Below are 16,972 nucleotides of genomic sequence, written 5' to 3'. Positions count from 1 at the left end.
TAAGGGGTGACCAAGGCAATTAAAAGTTGGTAACTCCATAAACTAGTTGGTAAATTGAATAAAAATAATTAAAAGTGGGTAATTTCACCCAGACCTCTTCTAGAGGTCTGGAACCATCATTGAAAGAGTTTAGCCTGAATTTAATCGGTCAGCCTCTCTTTCTCAAGCCGGGGGCGAGGAATCCCTATAAAGGGTCCTTGGCGGGCCCTCCCGTGGGTAGGGAATCTTTTTCTAGCCCCCTACCTAGCTATACCTAGCCTTTCCTAGTGGTCATAGCCTTTTAAGGTCTTATTAAGGACCACATCTGACAAAAGTTAGTAAGTAACTCTAATTTAGTTTGTTAATTCCATACAAGAGGTAGTAAATTTGAAGTCTTAATAAATTATGCAAACACAAGTTATTGGCAATTCCACAAAGTGTTGATAAGTAACCAATAAGTTACCCCAAAAAAAGTCACTGGTAATTCTTTTACCAACATTTATTTGACACTTACTAACACTTATTGCATTCATTATCATGAAAAAAAAAATTCCGTATATTTAACCATGGAAAAAAAAAGGAAATAATTAAGTGACAGTTCTTAATCAACTATAATAATAACAATATCCTTTGGGCTACAAAAATAAATAAATAAATAATAAGCAAGTGAAAATTATTATGAGATATACTTTTTCAAGAATTTATGGCCCGCATTATGTCATTTTTTTTAAAGTTGCCCAAAAACTGCTATATTAGCAGGATTAATATATATATAGAATTCTGCTCATATTTAAGATAAGAAATTTAATTGTTGAAAGGATGCCTTAGCTATTGTTGAAAGGATGCCTTAGCTCCTCGCGAAACATAGACTCTAGCGCAAGACTTTTTCGGTAACACAATATGCATCATAGTTAGATAGAGTTCAGCATAACGTTAATAGTCCCCTATACCACAGATTATATTGCCAGACGAAACCAGCATTAAGGTTGTTGATAAGAACATAAACACCATCTTCAAGAACAGATACATAGACATAAGTGGCAGCAGCATCGTTTCTTCCAATCTAATCAATCGAAATAAGAACGTGCAATAAACAAAGCCGTTACGAACACTAATCAAATCCTTGATAAGAAAAATACGCAGAACAAAACAGAAACCAAACTCGAGACAGTAATAGGGAATATATGGCCTCGCATGGCCACATGCTTTGCTCTTTCTTCTTCTATGACAATGAGTTTTGTAACACAACTCAGTGCTCGAAACTCCAACAGATCCCTTCACTGCCCCGCAGCGAATGCCTCAACTGGTAAGGTCTTGGTGATCCCGGCAAGGCTCTTGAAGTGGATTTTCCCGGTTGGTGGGTCGTCAACGGTGATCTCGCTCACTGGGGGCCACAGAATGAGCTCTTTGGCCTTGACGCCCTTGAGCTTCTTGATCCTCTTCTTTTCGACGTAGCCGGTGATGTCGGTGTCATATTTCACGAGCTTGCTCACCATCTTGAACGAGTGCTCCACCTTCTTCTTCTGCACAATCCACATGTATCTCGTGCTGCGCACAAACCCGACCTCAACAACTTCAGCGAGGGGGAGGAGGCCAAGCGGTAGCTCAAACTCCGCGAGGATTGAGACTGCCATCTTCATGCCTTCCTCGTGACCTTTCTTGACGATTCCTCCTTCTTTCTCCGCCATGGATGGATTCTTAAAGGTTGGTATCTAAGTTTTGTTGAGTGTCAAATGTGAGGGAATGAGAGGTTTGTGTGCTATTCGAGTGGATGGGATGGGATTTATACGGGGGTCAAGCTAGGAGTGTGCTCCGTATTCACCACCAAGGCTAGGGTTCTGCTTCAATTAGCCGGCCTCTTGTTCCCTTCATCAAATGAAACGTTTGTTAAACTAAATAGTGCATAACGTGGACTTGTTTATATGAGTGCAGGAATAGGTGAGCAAACGGAGAAAAATAAAGAGAACAGAGAAACCAAGCATCTTAGGATGGATTACTTCATGCACCAATGGGGTCTAAAACTATGACATTGAGCATAGGAGACTATGAAAAAAAAAATTAGGACATCTACTGTAATTATCGCTTGAATAAAACACTCACTAAACAAGCAACTATCTTCATGAGATTTTTGTTTGTCCTACTCTAAATCTCAATTCACTATAAGGCTTTTGTTCTGCCTTTTTACAACTTGTGAGAGTTGAACCCATACCTAAAACTAAACATTTACACCTCCACTCCTCTTGAAAAGGTAGGGAATCAAACTCCCCACCTCTCCTTTTTCCTGAGAAAAGGGAGGTCATTAAAGTAATCCCAGTGGTTTCTTTATGAGACATTTACTCACTAATAAAATGAACGCTCTTCATCAATTTGAAAACTGCATATGGGTGCCAGGGGCTAAATGCTGCCTGTCGAGTAACTTTTTACACTGCCAACCAACGTAGCAAATAAAGATCCTTCACTTTAAGGGTGCAAAGAGTTGGGTGCTCCTACATGAGACCCGAAAGAGACCTTTCAATATCAATTCACAACTAATCGCACCGACAGAAATCAACCCTAAACTATGGAACAGGTTAATAGGCAAAAATTGACCAGACGTCGTTGAAGCAAGGATTCGTGTATGAGTATCTTATTCATAAGTTTAGATTGGAAACGCATCATTGAGGCACGATGATTTTTGGGCTCATTTTCACTAATGACTCGTCCGTTTCGCATGATACAAACTTTTGAAATGAGCACTCTGAATAAGCATTTAAGGTGATGATCATTTGGGAATAAATTTTACTTATGAATAACATCATATCACTTCTCCATCTGGGATGTTCAATCTCAAAAACCCACTTTTTCAATAGTTTGGAGGCACTTTTCTAAACTTGGCCCAATTTAGCATTGGTTTTGCCCCATAATTCTCTTTCTAATTATTTTGAAATTTTATATCTTGCTTCGGGTATTTCAGAGTTATCTACGATTTTGAGACAATATATATGTTACGTATATCTTTCAGTGCTTGATCGCCTCATTTAAAAGTCATGAGTTTTGGAGTTTCTCTTTGTTCTTGTGCCTCGGGAACTCTCTCTCTGTCTCTCTCCCCTATTGAGGAGATAATATCTAGAGGGAAATGACGTGATGATGATAAGGAGCTCACATAATTTTAAGTTTCAGCTTGTTCTGTACTAAAACATATCAAACTTTTTTCAGGCGGTAAATTTTGATAGTGTCTAAAGACTGTTGGCAAAAAAAATTGATCGATGACCTTTTTCGTACATATTATTGGTAATTTACCAATACTTATATGAAAATACCTTTGTTTATAATTTGCAGATTAATCATTTTTGCATTAATTTACCTATTTCTATTTCCATAACTGAAACTTATGTTTCAAATTTATCAACTCTTACATGAAAACTAACATAAGCCAGAGTGATTAACCAATTTCTATTAGATTAATCTACCAAATTTTTGTTTATGACCAACTCAAATTTGAGTTTTTTACTAACATTTATATGGTTTTTTCAATATTTTATTAACTTAGTAACTAAATTATCAACTTTTACTTGTCTTAATTTGCAATCCCTTACATTTACTAATTCCTTTAGAGATACCAACCTAAATTAGTTCGACTCACAAACTTCTCTCCCACTATATAGGCATATAAATTTTGGATATTCAACACTAATTTGAGTTATTTACCAATGTTTATTTTACTTTTTAAATTTGCCAGTTTTTTTATTGCCTGCAAATTTTTGTTTGCATTTCTTAGCAACACCTTAAATTATCAACATTTTAAAAATCATACACCTTAATTAGGGTGACCCTAATTTTTCTCCAATTAATAATATCGACTAATTTTATTTTATTTTGGCTTACGAAGTCTTGTTTGAGTTATATAGTAAATTTTTTTGTTCTTTTAATTACCAACTTTTCTTATGTTATGCCAATATTTATTTACCTTGCTCAACTAGGCCTTTCATTTACTAACCCTTACATGAAATTACCATGTCCAATTTAGCTTAATTAACAACTTAGATGAATATTGGTAACTTAATCGAAAAAGAAAAAAAGCTATAAGTCAAACAAAAAGGCCAGCAATTTCTTAAAATAGTTGGTAAATTTAAGAAATAGATAAAAAAAAAAAGATAAACAAAATTTGCTTATATATATAAAAAAATCTTCTTTGTCAGAGATACAATACATTGGTAATAAAATAAAATAACAAGCATAGTAACAAACTCAAATAAGAGTTGGTAATGAACAGTAGATAGTAATTTAGAGGTAAGCTAAATAAAAGTGGTAACTCAATAGAAAAGTGGGTAAACTTAAGAATAAATAAATAACATCATTAAGCAATTGAAATAAAAGTTAATATGAAGATAGTTGATAATTTAATTAGAGAAAAGTTGGTAAGTCAAACAAATAAAGAATTTAACTTCATATAATAGTTAGTAAATTCAATTCCTTGGTACGATTGGTAAGAACTTGATGAATTATAAGACAAATTTTTTATTGAGATAATAGAAACTGGTAATTAATAGATAAATAAACATTTCCAACTAACTAAAATGAGGATTGGTAACGTAAAGGTAATTGGAATATAATCAGAGAAAAATTGTAATCACTGTAATTGAGACCAGTAATTTCTAAAGAGGGTTTGAAATTTAAAAAAGAAAAAAAGAAGAAGCAAGTAATGCAAATAAAAGCGGCAACTTAATAGATTATTTGGATATTAAAAAGAACAAATAAACATTGGTAACCAATTTAAATGAGAGTTGACCATGAAAGCTTGTCGGTAACTCATACAAAAAAAAGTTGGTAAGTCACATAAATAAAAATTGGTAATTTAATATAATTGCAATTATATTTAACGTGGATTGATATATGGATTCATTACCGAGGATTGATGGATGGATTCATTACCGAGCAGTCGTTTGCCAAGCAGAAAGATTGGTTTAATAATCAAAAGATTATAATTTCAATAATCGCACAAAAGTATCAGCATCAGTTAATGAAACAGAAAAATAAAAAATAAAAAATTCAGAGTTAATACATCTTATAGACATTTTTTTGTTGTAAAAACAGACCGAAAATGAAGATGGATTTTGGTATGTAGTTATTACATGGCGGAACTCCATAAATTGTTTGATGTCCGGCCACTTGCTGGCCGGTTACCTCTGCCTTACTTATGACCTTGTCTTTGATTAGGTAACCCAGGGGCAAAATGACGCGTGCGCGCACGTAATTACGAACAAATTAATTAAATTAACCTAAATCTACACATGACACGGTACATAGAGTCAATACAATCCAATGATTGTGGGAAAGTTTTGTGTGTGTGTGTGTGTGTGTGTGTTAGTGGAATCCAACGTGGAACCCACTCTTTCCTAGTATATGATCGACTAAAACTAAATGGTTGTTCATTGTTTGATACAGCTTCCTACGGCAATTTCAAATATGAAGAGGCCTTTCCAGCTTTTATAAGTTGTGGGGCAAACACCTTGTAGTTGCAGCAACAGTTTTAGGAAGGAGTCTCGCCTGGCTTTTGACTAGCTTTTAAGATGTTATAATTTTAAAACATATGTCGTCTAAAATATAATGATAAGCTTGACGAACATACAAAAATTAGTCAATAATAATAAAGTTGCTCCCATCTTTCTTCGACACATGCAAGAAACTCTACCCTTCGTCACTCTAGGTAAAAAAAAGGTTATTTTATTCCAAAGGAAATTGAAGATAGAAATAGTTTTCCAGAAATTTTCCAATCAATCTTAAATTTATTGTGTGAAATGCCAATTCAGTCACACTGTCATGTCAACAAATTTCAATGAAAACTGGCCCAAAGAAGTACATTGGAATTCTACATAAATGCTTAAAACTGAATTGACAACATTAAAAAGTAAATTAGCATCGATACAATAAATTTATGATTTATTGGGTAATTTATTCCCAAGCTAAGAACAAAAATCTTGTGAGGCCTTCAAATAAATTATTTTGTTTTCCTTTTCATAATAATCAGTATATTTAACACCAATTGGCAACCGATCAATACTCCAACGAGTGTGATGGAACTCAGTGTGGTAGATTCCATAGTTCCAATTACACCAGGTAACTACAGAGTCGTACCAGTCCTTAAACATCTCAGAAATGGTCCAAGAGACTGGCAAGAGGGGTTCAAACTCGAGACCCCATGCTTCCTGAGACAAAAGACTCAATCGCTTTAAACTATGCGACCCTATTTGGGTTGAGGTAGTTTATGTTGTCGACCAGGACATATATTATACATCTTTGTTTAATGTTCCAGACTAAGCTAGGAAATCAAAATTTCTTCTTATCCATCATTTGACGTATAAACACATGCAATGTTCATTGTTCGACATCATACATACATACATATATATATATATGCCACGTAAACTAACAATCGTAATTATGACCCTAAAAAAAACACACACAAAAACAACAACAACAATAATTGTACTTGAACTGCGCGCGGGAGTGCACAATGTGCACATAGATATCGACACGCAAAAAGCGATCGGGGCAGGTTGTGTCGAGGAGCGCAAGGTTAGTGGGAAAAGCTAGTTACGAAGTGGATTGTCACCAAACACCAGATTCCCAGATGGTGGAGGAAAGACCCATTTCCATGTTTAGTGATGACAGTGTCATTTCTTGCTCGATCTTTACATGGGGATGCCAATAAAAAATAAAAAGTTTCATAGGTATATGTATAGCTAGTGTTCTCCCTTACGTTTTTTTAATAATGGGGAATCTTTGTCGTGTAAACTTCGATTTTCTATGCTGTTTAGGACATAAGTTCATGGTGCGTGATGATCAATTTATAGGCAAATGGGCAAAAAGATTTGATTTGCTTTCGTTTATCTTCGGTACACATAATACATGGAAAACAAAAATAAATATAAAATAAGAGGTGTCGCTTGATAGTCGCAAAGACAATCCCGTGATAGGTTGCACATAAAGATTGAACCGTTGTCATATATAATGCAAATTTATGCATTTGGCAGATTCACCAATGATCCAAGATTGGAAATATTACCAAAAAAGTCTTAAATTTATTGATCGATGCCAATTTTATTTGGGGATGAATATAGTCCGGGTGAGTGATCCCACTCTAGAACCAAAAACAGCCCACTAAAGGTTGGTTTTGAAAAATTGAAATCGAGAATCATCCATTAATTTCATAATTCACCCGGGAATTAGATTGCCAGTCTAGTGCGATTCTTAAGTGAGACCATAGAATTAGTCTCTTAAGTGAGCAACCAAAGTAAAGTAAAAATTAGTCTTCCAACTTGGAAGGGGAGGTGAGGGTTCAAATCCCCACCACTCGGGGACGGGGTAAGGACGCGTAAGGGGGTGCAACATTTTCTAGCAATCCAAAGTAAAGAGTAAAAAAACCGAAAAAAAAATAATAATAATAATAATAATAATAATAATAATAATAATAATAATAATAATAATAATAATAATAATAATAATAATAATAATAATAAAGAACTTCCATATTCTTATTGCAAGATTAATTAAAAAAAAAATAAGCTCATATTGAAAGTTAAAAAAAGTCGTGAGTCCACCGTTGAGCATAAGAGTTGAGGCCATGAGTGAGAGATAGGGGTGATCGGGTCCAGTGGTGGGTAAGATCTAGACCTAGACCCTATACCCGACCCTATTATAACTAGTTCATCTTTTCTGGATCCTATACCCGATTCTGTTTGTATTGGACCATGTACCCAACCCACCATGTTTTTCCAATTCGATTTCAGGGTCAACCTTGTTTCCATTGGAACCTATTTTGCAATCTTCCGATATCCTATACAATTTCAAATTTTATATTAATACGCGAAAAAATAACATAATCCTCTTAATTTGTATTGAAACATTAAGCACTTGTAATAAATAAATACATGAACTTTTTGACTAAATGAAAAATTAAGGATTCGCAAGGCTAATTATAATAAAAAAAATCATAAGGCAAAGAATTAGCAACAAACATGGGTCTAATATTAGTCTTATTTCCACAACTACTACATGAAGATACTCATTTATACAAACATAACTCCTACAAAAAATAAATTAGGTGAGCCAATCCATATGATACATAAGGATTTGGTGGTGACGAACATCATCCGTCCATTGGACGGTGCGAGAAGGAGCCGGTGATAGAGGGAAGCAAGTGAGGAAGAGGAATGACAAAGGATGAGTATCATGCGTGTTTAAGAGAACTAAGAGGAAAAACGTTGTGTGATTACGAGAGTAAGAATAGAAATTGGGGGGAAAAAAGTGATTTTGGACCTCTACTTGCAAAACCGGTTTGGGAACCGATTCCAAAACCGATTCAGGAGCCAGTTTCCGGGTGGGTAACCACTCGGAACATGTTGCTGGAACAATTTAAACCGGTTCCAAATTTTGAGAACCAGTTCTAGATCGGTTTCAACGAGAGCTAGTCCCCCACCCAGTTTTCGGGATGGGCCAATCTGGGACCGAGTATACCCAATCCGATTGCACACCCCTAGTGAGAGATAGTGAGACGACTCAGATAATGTGAGAGTAAGTGTCACGCCCCGAACCTCAAGACACGTAAACAACCCGCCATGGTCATGTAAATGCGACATTCCCAAGTAGTGTCGCCAACCCCATTTAATTATTATGTGCATGCGAAACGTACTAAGAAACCCCTAACAAAACTTACGGGATAGGACATCAGGAAAAATCGATTCAAAAACAAACCAACATATTTTCATATATAATCATTCCATAGTTTACATATACCAACAAGATCAGAGACTATATACACCAAAATGGGTTAGAGTTCATGTGCATCAAAAAGGGTTAGTCTGCACAATAGGGATCAGTCCACCAAAAAGAGGAACAGTCTTATGACTACTAGTCGAACTCATTCGTCGATCCCACATCTTCCGCATCTAACTGCACTAGGTCCGGAGATGATGGATTGTCCACCCTACCATCAGGAAGGCCAGCTACACCTTCACCCAAAATAGCATCCACCATAGCAAGTGGAATATCAAAACTATCGAGTGGACCAATCTTAAAGCCATTAGCCATAAAACAGAACCATGCCTTAAACCTATGTGGTACCCTAACATCCTCGGTCTCCTGAATCCATACGTTGGTCTTGATTAGCTCGTAGACGCAATGGCTCCCAGGGTCAAGAAAACTATGCACCTGATCAACAATTTGCACTAGGATGCCATTCTTCTCTGGAGGTTTTGTCATCTATGGCCCTATAATATTTTCCCACAACGGGATGAGACATTGTCTCGGCAAGTTCACCCCTCCTAAACCCCTATTAGAAAGAAAATACGCCCAAGAGTGGTCTAGCCACACAGCATAGAAGACTTACCTCGTCTCATTTCTTCCTGCAGGTTAGCACAATTCATTACTCAATCATTTACGGCAATAGAATTCAAATAATTCAATTACTCTGATCGACTTATCGATCAATTGACTCAGTCGATTACATGTCATCGAGGTCATCACACGGTCATTCTGACTATTCATTCTCAACCCTCAAACACCGCCCTCCAGGCGAATCTAAATTTAGTGGTAATCACGGTTACACTTGGCAACTTTCAATATTTACTGGCTTTACGGTCCCACTCGACCCTTTCAAACTTTAATGGTTTTACGGTCCCACTCGACCCTTTCAAACTTTAATGGCTTTAGGGTCTCACTCAACCCTTTCAAACTTTAATAGCTTTACGGTCCCACTCAACCCTTTCAAACTTTAGTGGCTTTACGGTCCCACTCAACCATTTCCCATATTTTTCACAATCAACACTCAATTTGCATTAACCACTCATCAAATTTAAATTCTAAATACACAAGCGTGCAATCAGCACGAAATTCTGAGCAATTGAGGTCATAAATAATGTTTTGAAATTTTTTTTATAAATAATAATATTTTAATAATTTTCGGAATATAATATACTATTAAATAATCCAATAATTTCAAAGCATTTATTTAAATCAGAAATAAATTCCTTTAAGTCACATCAAGGCTTATATTAAAATAAACCTACTTAACCTTAAACTAAACATACTTTAATTTAATTAAACACCTTAATCTAATCCACAAATAAATAAACTAATCTAACCACCTAATCTCAATCAACTTAAGCTAAACACACTTAAGGCATCATTAACCCTCTAATCAAGATTTAGTGAGGTAAACTCATCGGAATCGCTTTCCGACGAGTCCCCGGCAAAGCTAACAACAAGGCGGTCGACAAACCAAGCTCGGAGCAAACACCAAATGAGAACCAAAAGGCGTCCAAATCAAGCCTTGAAGAACCAGATCTTGTTGAAACTTCCAGCTACTAACCAAGCTTGGAGGAGGGTGGCATGGTGGTCGGTTGGACGCGAAACTAGCGGAAGAGAGAGGCGGCAGCACAAGTAGTGCCTCACGGCGGCTAGGCGGGGCCTCCGGTAGCCTTGGCGACGACAAACGGATGGCTGGGACGGCTTGGTCAACGGGATGGAGGTTCGGATGGACGAAAGGGAAGCAGCGAAGGGGCGGCGAGGCGCGCGTGCGGGCATGCGGACGAATGGCGACCACGATGGCTCCGGCGACGGCGACGAACGATGGACAATGAGCGACGAAGGAGGCGGACGAAGGGGGTCGGGCGAGCTGCTCGTTCTCCACCTCTCTCTCTCTCTCTCCTCCAAGTTCAAAAGCCAAGTCCAAGGTTGAAGATGATGGAGATGGGGGGGAAGTGACATCCCACCTTTTTGGGATTCAATCTCCACCCTCCATGTGTCACCACCCTAGCCAATCTTGCCCCACCCCATGACATCACTTGTGATGTCACAATCCACTAACTCCAACCTCCCACAACCTTATTCCAATAGGTTCAATTTCTTTTTCCGCCAAGGCATGAAATCTTGTACAACAACTTCTTCAATTCCAATCAATTCTTTTCCAAGTGAGTACAATTAAAGTCCATAAATAAATCTAATGTTCCTAATAAGATTTGTGACACACCATGACTTCCAATTTCAAAATTCGATCTCAATTTCACGGTTAATTTCACTTTGGCACGATACTAATACGTTCTAATCTACCGGGCAGCTTTTAGAAATTTTCATGCATTTGACCTGTGGTTGATCAATTCAAGCCACAATGTACATCTTTGACACATTGGTGACTTTCGGTTGTCGAGGTAATATCAAGGTTTCAAATACGGACACAGGGTACCCAATCGATAGAAAAGTCGGTCCAGTGCCGATCAACAAGAATTGTACGATCTGATGGAATCACCCACATCTGATCATATGTCTCTGTTGAGTTGACTTATCTCGATTTTTATTTGTGTAGCAATGACTCTTACAAATTAGCTCGGTCGAAAGGTCGCTTCCTGATTAAATTCTCGGGTCTGATACATTAGAATCTCTTAACGGCTTCACCCGATAGACTAGTTTTCACATGAGTAGCGGACTCAAGGAAATGAACTATATGTGTGCCAATGAAATGCCCATCTCAATTTATTGAAATTAGAATTGGAAAATCGGGATGTCACGGCAAGATGGGACGAGTACTCAATCAATGAGTGTTGAGCTTCAAATTAGGAATTGTAGGGTTTTTCATTTTTGTTAATTTGTTTTTTGGTCAGAAATTTTCCTTAAAATTAAATATTATATTATATTATATTATATTATATTATATTATATTATATTATATTATATTACTGGTTTGGTCTAGATAAACGAGTGGACAATTCCACACACAAACTAGAAATTGGATCAGTTCCTTTGGAACCACAGGTTCCAAGCAATTCCCTATTCCTTTGTACAATCCTAATTCTGTTATATACCCTTTAAATTTAGCCAATTTGATCTTAAATGTTTTGACAATTTGCCAATATAGTTTTTGATCAAAAATCATTAACGTCAACAATAGTCGTCCTCCAAGGCACAACCAATACTAACGGGACTATTATTGCAAATTTTTATTTTTGAAAAAAAAGAATTTTCTACTTATTCTTTTCTTTTTTTTTTTTTCCTTCATTGATTTTCAACAAGCGGGCCTCATGAGGTGTCATGGCCATTGCCCAGATCCTGGGGAGGGTCGAGGGCCAACCCTCACCTAGATCTTTGCGAAGGTTCATTCCCTCACTTTTAGCCAGAGGATGCGGAGGCCCTCACTAGTGACTAACAATGGTCGGTGGCCTATAGTTTGTCAAAATTTCGACCGATTTACAATAGTGAAATTTAAAGAGAAATCGGTATAAATAACCAATCAACAAACGCCCTAGTGAAATATATTTCACGTGAAATAAATTTAATGTGCATGTTCTTATTTAATGTTCGACCACCCAAGACTAATGTGAAACTCCATCAATATGGACTAGTTCTAAGACGAACTATTCGCTTGCAAATTACTTTTGAGATGCTATTGTAAATTCCATTTGCTAAGTTTATCAGCATAGTGATAACAGTATCCTTTGATCATATAGGCACTTGTGAAACATGAGACGGGATAATTATACATGTACAAAAACAAAAACAAAAAACAAAAAGTGGGTGGATATTTAATGAAAAAATTATATTAGCTAGGGTAATTCTAGAAAGTCAACAGTGAGACAAATGGTAGTTTATTTTCGACTTAAATATATAGACAAAAAGGAAAATAAATCATATTACCCATTTGATGAAAACCATTCAACGAATATAGCCTGAGAAATACCAAACTTATTAGAGAAGTTTATTTTATTAATGAGTACTAAAGTGACCAGGCCTATGCAGTATGCGCCACAGCTTTGTTTGCTTTAGAAAAGTTAATCACGCTCCATAAAGGTATCTTTGCAACAATTAAATATAGAAGCATGAAAAAGTTAACGCACTGAAAATATTGATGTTCAAGAAACAACCAAGGACAATTTTTTATTTTGTTTTTGTGTTTTAGCTTTTAAATTGAGATTCTTCTTTTGAAATGTATAGATTTTAATTTCCCAATTCATTGTGAAATTAATTATCACCTCATAAGAAAAGCTAATCCAGTCTTAATCATACATATTTCCTATCAATTCTTATAGCGTGCTGAAATATTTCTTGCCATGGCACATCAATTTTTACGTAACATCGACAGTCTTGTGCAAACAAACTAAAACCATGTTGTCCGTGGATGGAGTAACATTAGTTGTATCAAAATATTAAAAAAATAATTTATAAAGTGATATGAAGAATTGTAAGTAGGTAATAAAACAGTTGCCTCATAATAAAAACACAATATATAAAAGTACTCGATATCACTTTGAGACCCAAATTCTGCAAATTTGTCTAAAGCTGTTTATTAATCTTGATAAAATTCCGGTGTGGATGGAAACCATTGACTTCTTGTCGTGGTCAACCTACTTTTCCTACGCCAACAATTATCAAATTCAATGAAAATATACAAAACCTTGCCCCCTAAGTTTTTGTATCCTTGTGGCCGTTCCATTTGAAAATTCCCTGTCTAAGCTAAATCGTAAATTTCACAAAATGCTGGGGTAGGCAGTCGAGAGAGAGATCCAGAGATGGAATCGCTGTCAAGGAAATTACCCAACGCCCGCATAGAGAGAGAGAGAGAGAGAGAGAGAGAGAGAGAGAGAGAGAGAGATGGAGATGGAGATGGAGATGGAGATGGAATATCCGTCCTTGAAAATTCCCACCGCGTCACCTTAACGTGGAATGATGACGATGGATGGATGGATTTTCATGCAATTGTTTAATAATCAAAAGATTTATATTTTCAATTATAGTACATAAAAGTGGTTAGTTATCCATAGTTGTTAGCTTATTCTACTCCCATACCCAAAATACAGAAAGTCAAAAATTTATATGTTATTAGCATCACTTAATGAAATCGAAATTAAAAAAAAAAAAAAAAAAAACTTATAAGAGGCGATACATCTTACAAATATCTTTGTTGTCATTACAAGGACCGAAAATGAAGATGATTTTTGGTATTAAGTAATTACATATGTTGTTTAATGCCAGACCAGTTGGGGTTGTTGATACCTTAGTCATGAGCTTGTATTCGATTACTTGTCTAAGTGGTTGTCTAATATAGCTTTCCCACATCGATTTCAATTACGAAAAGGAATTTGTGGCTTCTCGCTTGCAAACCTAACGCGATTTTTAGAAAACTGTCCCACCGAGTTTTTATATGATCAACTTTAAAGTAATTACAATAATTTATAGCAAATTACAGCTACAATTTAGCTATGGCTATATAAACATAACGCACCATCTCTCTCTAACGAAGTCAATTCTTGTGCGAAGCTCAATGGCCTAATGTCGCTGTGGAGATGAGAATTCATGGGAACTTGTGTGAGAATAATTAGATTGTTCTTAAACATACTAGGCAAAGCGCAGGTCCAAGACCTCCACTTGGCATATAAAATTCTACACACAACATTATCAACATCCACCAAGACGAATTATATATGTATTTATATCAATGTAGATAGTCCCACTCCGGTGGGGTCAACGAGAAAAGTCGATGTTACTTGTAATTGTATATTTAAGAGGGGAAGCCTTCACTTTTCGTGGCAATGTCGCTGCAATTTCCCCCAGCCGACCGTCCGAGCAACGATTCGTCTTCTTGAACCAAGTTGAAAGGAAATATATAGCCAAAAAAAGAAAAAGGAAGAAGATTAGTCTATCCGAGACGTCATGACAAAGGAAAAATGATATAAAATAAGATATTCTTCAGAATCAACCGTTCGTCATCAATATCTCTCCTTGCGACATACTTTCCCCCCAAGATTGGTGGCAACTTGCATTCTCTCACGAGCTTCTATATAAGCAGGGGGTTTTCATATCACAATTCAATAGCAGCTCCAAGCAAGATTTGCTTCCATATTCCCCAAGATGACGGTAAGATCTCTCTCTCTCTCTCTCTCTCTCTCTCTCTCTCTCTCTCTCTCGTTCTTTACCTTACTCGAATGGCTCTGCGGGGTATGTTCGAATTACGTATGACCAAGAACGTTTCTTTTTCACGCATGGTACAGATTGTAGAGATGCACGTGAACATGGATTGCCACGGATGTGAGGAGAATATAAGGAAAGCTCTCAACAAGCTCGAAGGCAAGTCTCCCAGCCACTCGGAAAATCTCTCCGACATGCTTATTCGTCGCTATTTCACTTTCTTGCTAGGGTCGTCGTCGTCTTCTGTCCACCCCAGCCCATCATAGAACATCTAGTATTAAGTATTTCGTGATTTTTCATTCGAACAAAAAAATATCTTTATTAGCCTGAATAAACAACTAACAGTAGGTGACTGATCTATATTTTGTTGGGTCAATGGGATCGGTGACCTGGAACAAACTTGTGAAGTTCCTTTCATCTTTCTTCAATATAAAAAACATGCAAGAAACATTACGGTCATCGCTCCCGAAAAAATATGGTTCTTCTATTCCGAAGGAAAATGAAGTTTTAAGATGGATCGCACAAACTAAGAACTCAAATCTTGCGTGGTCTTCAAACAAGTTATTTTCCTTTTTTCTAATAATCGGGATATCCTGCATCAATTGGCAACCGAGTACGCTCCAATGAGCGTGGTAGACCGTTGTTCCAACCACACCGGATAACTGCAGAGCCGCACGGGTCCTTAAATACTCGAGAAAGGTCCAAGAGACCAGCAACGGAGGGGTCCGAGCTTAAGACCTCTAGCTTCTGGAGACAGAAGACTCAACCGCTTGTCCAACAGCACTGACCAACTTGGTCTAAATCGTTTATCTTTTCAACCAAACACATATATAGTGCATATTTGTTTTAATGCTCTGGATAAGCTCGAAAACTAAAGTTTCTTCTTATGCATCCTTTGACGTGTGCACATGTAATTTTCATTGCTAGACATCTCATACATATTTGCACGTAAACTAACAATTGTATTTTGAATCGTGCGCAGGAGTGCACGATGTGCACGTAGACTTCGACATGCAAAAAGTGACCGTGGCAGGTTTCGTCGACGAGCGCAAAGTCCTCAAGGCCGTGAAGAAGACTGGCAAAACAGCTCAGATCTGGCAGCAGCTACCCACCAATGTCTACTACAACAATTTTGACCAATATCAGTACTACGATCAGATGAATTACGGCCGTTCGTCATCGTCGTCGAGGTCATACTACGCACAGCCCACTCACATGACCCGTCACTACAAGCACGGCAAATTATTTGGGAGGACTAGTCGCGAAGTGTATTATCACCAACCACCATACTCTCAGATGGTGGAGGAAAGGGCCATCACCATGTTTAGTGATGACAATGTCAATTCTTGCTCGATCATGTGATGGGTTGCCAAAAAAGAATTATAGTTATGTATATATGTACAGCTGGTGTTCCCCCTTACGTTTTTTTAATAATGAGGAACCTTTGTTGTGTAAATGGAGTCGTTATACTATCTAGAACATAAGCTCATGGTGTGTGATGTTCAAATTATAAGTAGATGGGCAAAAGACTTGATTTGCTTTCAATTGTCTTTCGGAAAAATTACCAAATCAATTGTAAACCTATTGCACGGATACCGATTCAACTCAAAACTTTTCAAATTTGCTAATTTAATCCTAAACATTCACCTCAAATTTCAATATAGTCATTTTATTTAATTTTCACCATAAATTGTTGACAGATGATTTCCCCTTTCTCATCGGTATATATAACACATGAGAAACAAATGAAATGAAAAAGCAAATCACAGTTGATCCTAACTGATTCTAATCTGTTAAATTAATGTCATGAGTTTGAATTCGGATAATGATTGTTAAACCTAATTTGTTGAGAAAGATTTCCTAAACGGTTTAGCAATCGGATGAAGATGCAATTTCTTCAAGACTTTCTTCTCTACATGCAAAAGAAGAAAGCAAGATATGTTTTGCCACTAGAAGACAAAAAAAGGGGCATACTATTTTATTTTATCTATTTATCTTTAAGGGGGATAAAAAAATAAAAAGGAAACTCTCTTTACAGAAGTAGAGTCCTTGTAGGCAT

At 36.7% G+C, this 16,972-nt stretch overlaps 2 protein-coding genes across 2 annotated transcripts; one reads left to right on the top strand and one right to left on the bottom strand.

Moving 5' to 3' along the window:
* Positions 1 to 1,043: 1,043 nt before the first annotated feature.
* Positions 1,044 to 1,850, bottom strand: LOC108959252 (hypothetical protein). Its single transcript, XM_018872748.2, has one exon. It carries the CDS (start codon positions 1,665 to 1,667, stop codon positions 1,257 to 1,259), a length of 411 nt encoding a protein of 136 aa, XP_018728293.1. The 5' UTR covers positions 1,668 to 1,850; the 3' UTR covers positions 1,044 to 1,256.
* Positions 1,851 to 14,797: 12,947 nt separating this feature from the next.
* Positions 14,798 to 16,450, top strand: LOC104440902 (heavy metal-associated isoprenylated plant protein 45). The gene is made up of 3 exons (XM_010053893.3): positions 14,798 to 14,862; positions 14,997 to 15,072; positions 15,896 to 16,450. Exons 1-3 carry the CDS (start codon positions 14,857 to 14,859, stop codon positions 16,273 to 16,275), a joined length of 462 nt encoding a protein of 153 aa, XP_010052195.1. The 5' UTR covers positions 14,798 to 14,856; the 3' UTR covers positions 16,276 to 16,450.
* The last annotated feature ends 522 nt before the right edge of the window (positions 16,451 to 16,972 follow it).

Source organism: Eucalyptus grandis, chromosome 4 (assembly GCF_016545825.1).
Source record: "Eucalyptus grandis isolate ANBG69807.140 chromosome 4, ASM1654582v1, whole genome shotgun sequence".
NCBI lineage: Eukaryota > Viridiplantae > Streptophyta > Magnoliopsida > Myrtales > Myrtaceae > Eucalyptus > Eucalyptus grandis.
The sequence above is the reverse complement of the archived record's forward strand: the minus strand, read 5'-3'. Positions and strand labels throughout refer to the sequence as shown.

What these genes read in the sequence shown, in the direction of transcription:
- LOC108959252 (XM_018872748.2), bottom strand. Translation starts at nt 1,667, where the DNA reads ATGGCGGAGAAAGAAGGAGGAATCGTCAAGAAAGGTCACGAGGAAGGC.
- LOC104440902 (XM_010053893.3), top strand. An exon ending in AGCTCTCAACAAGCTCGAAG is followed by an intron (nt 15,073 to 15,895) that starts GCAAGTCTCCCA and finishes AATCGTGCGCAG; the next exon opens with GAGTGCACGATGTGCACGTA.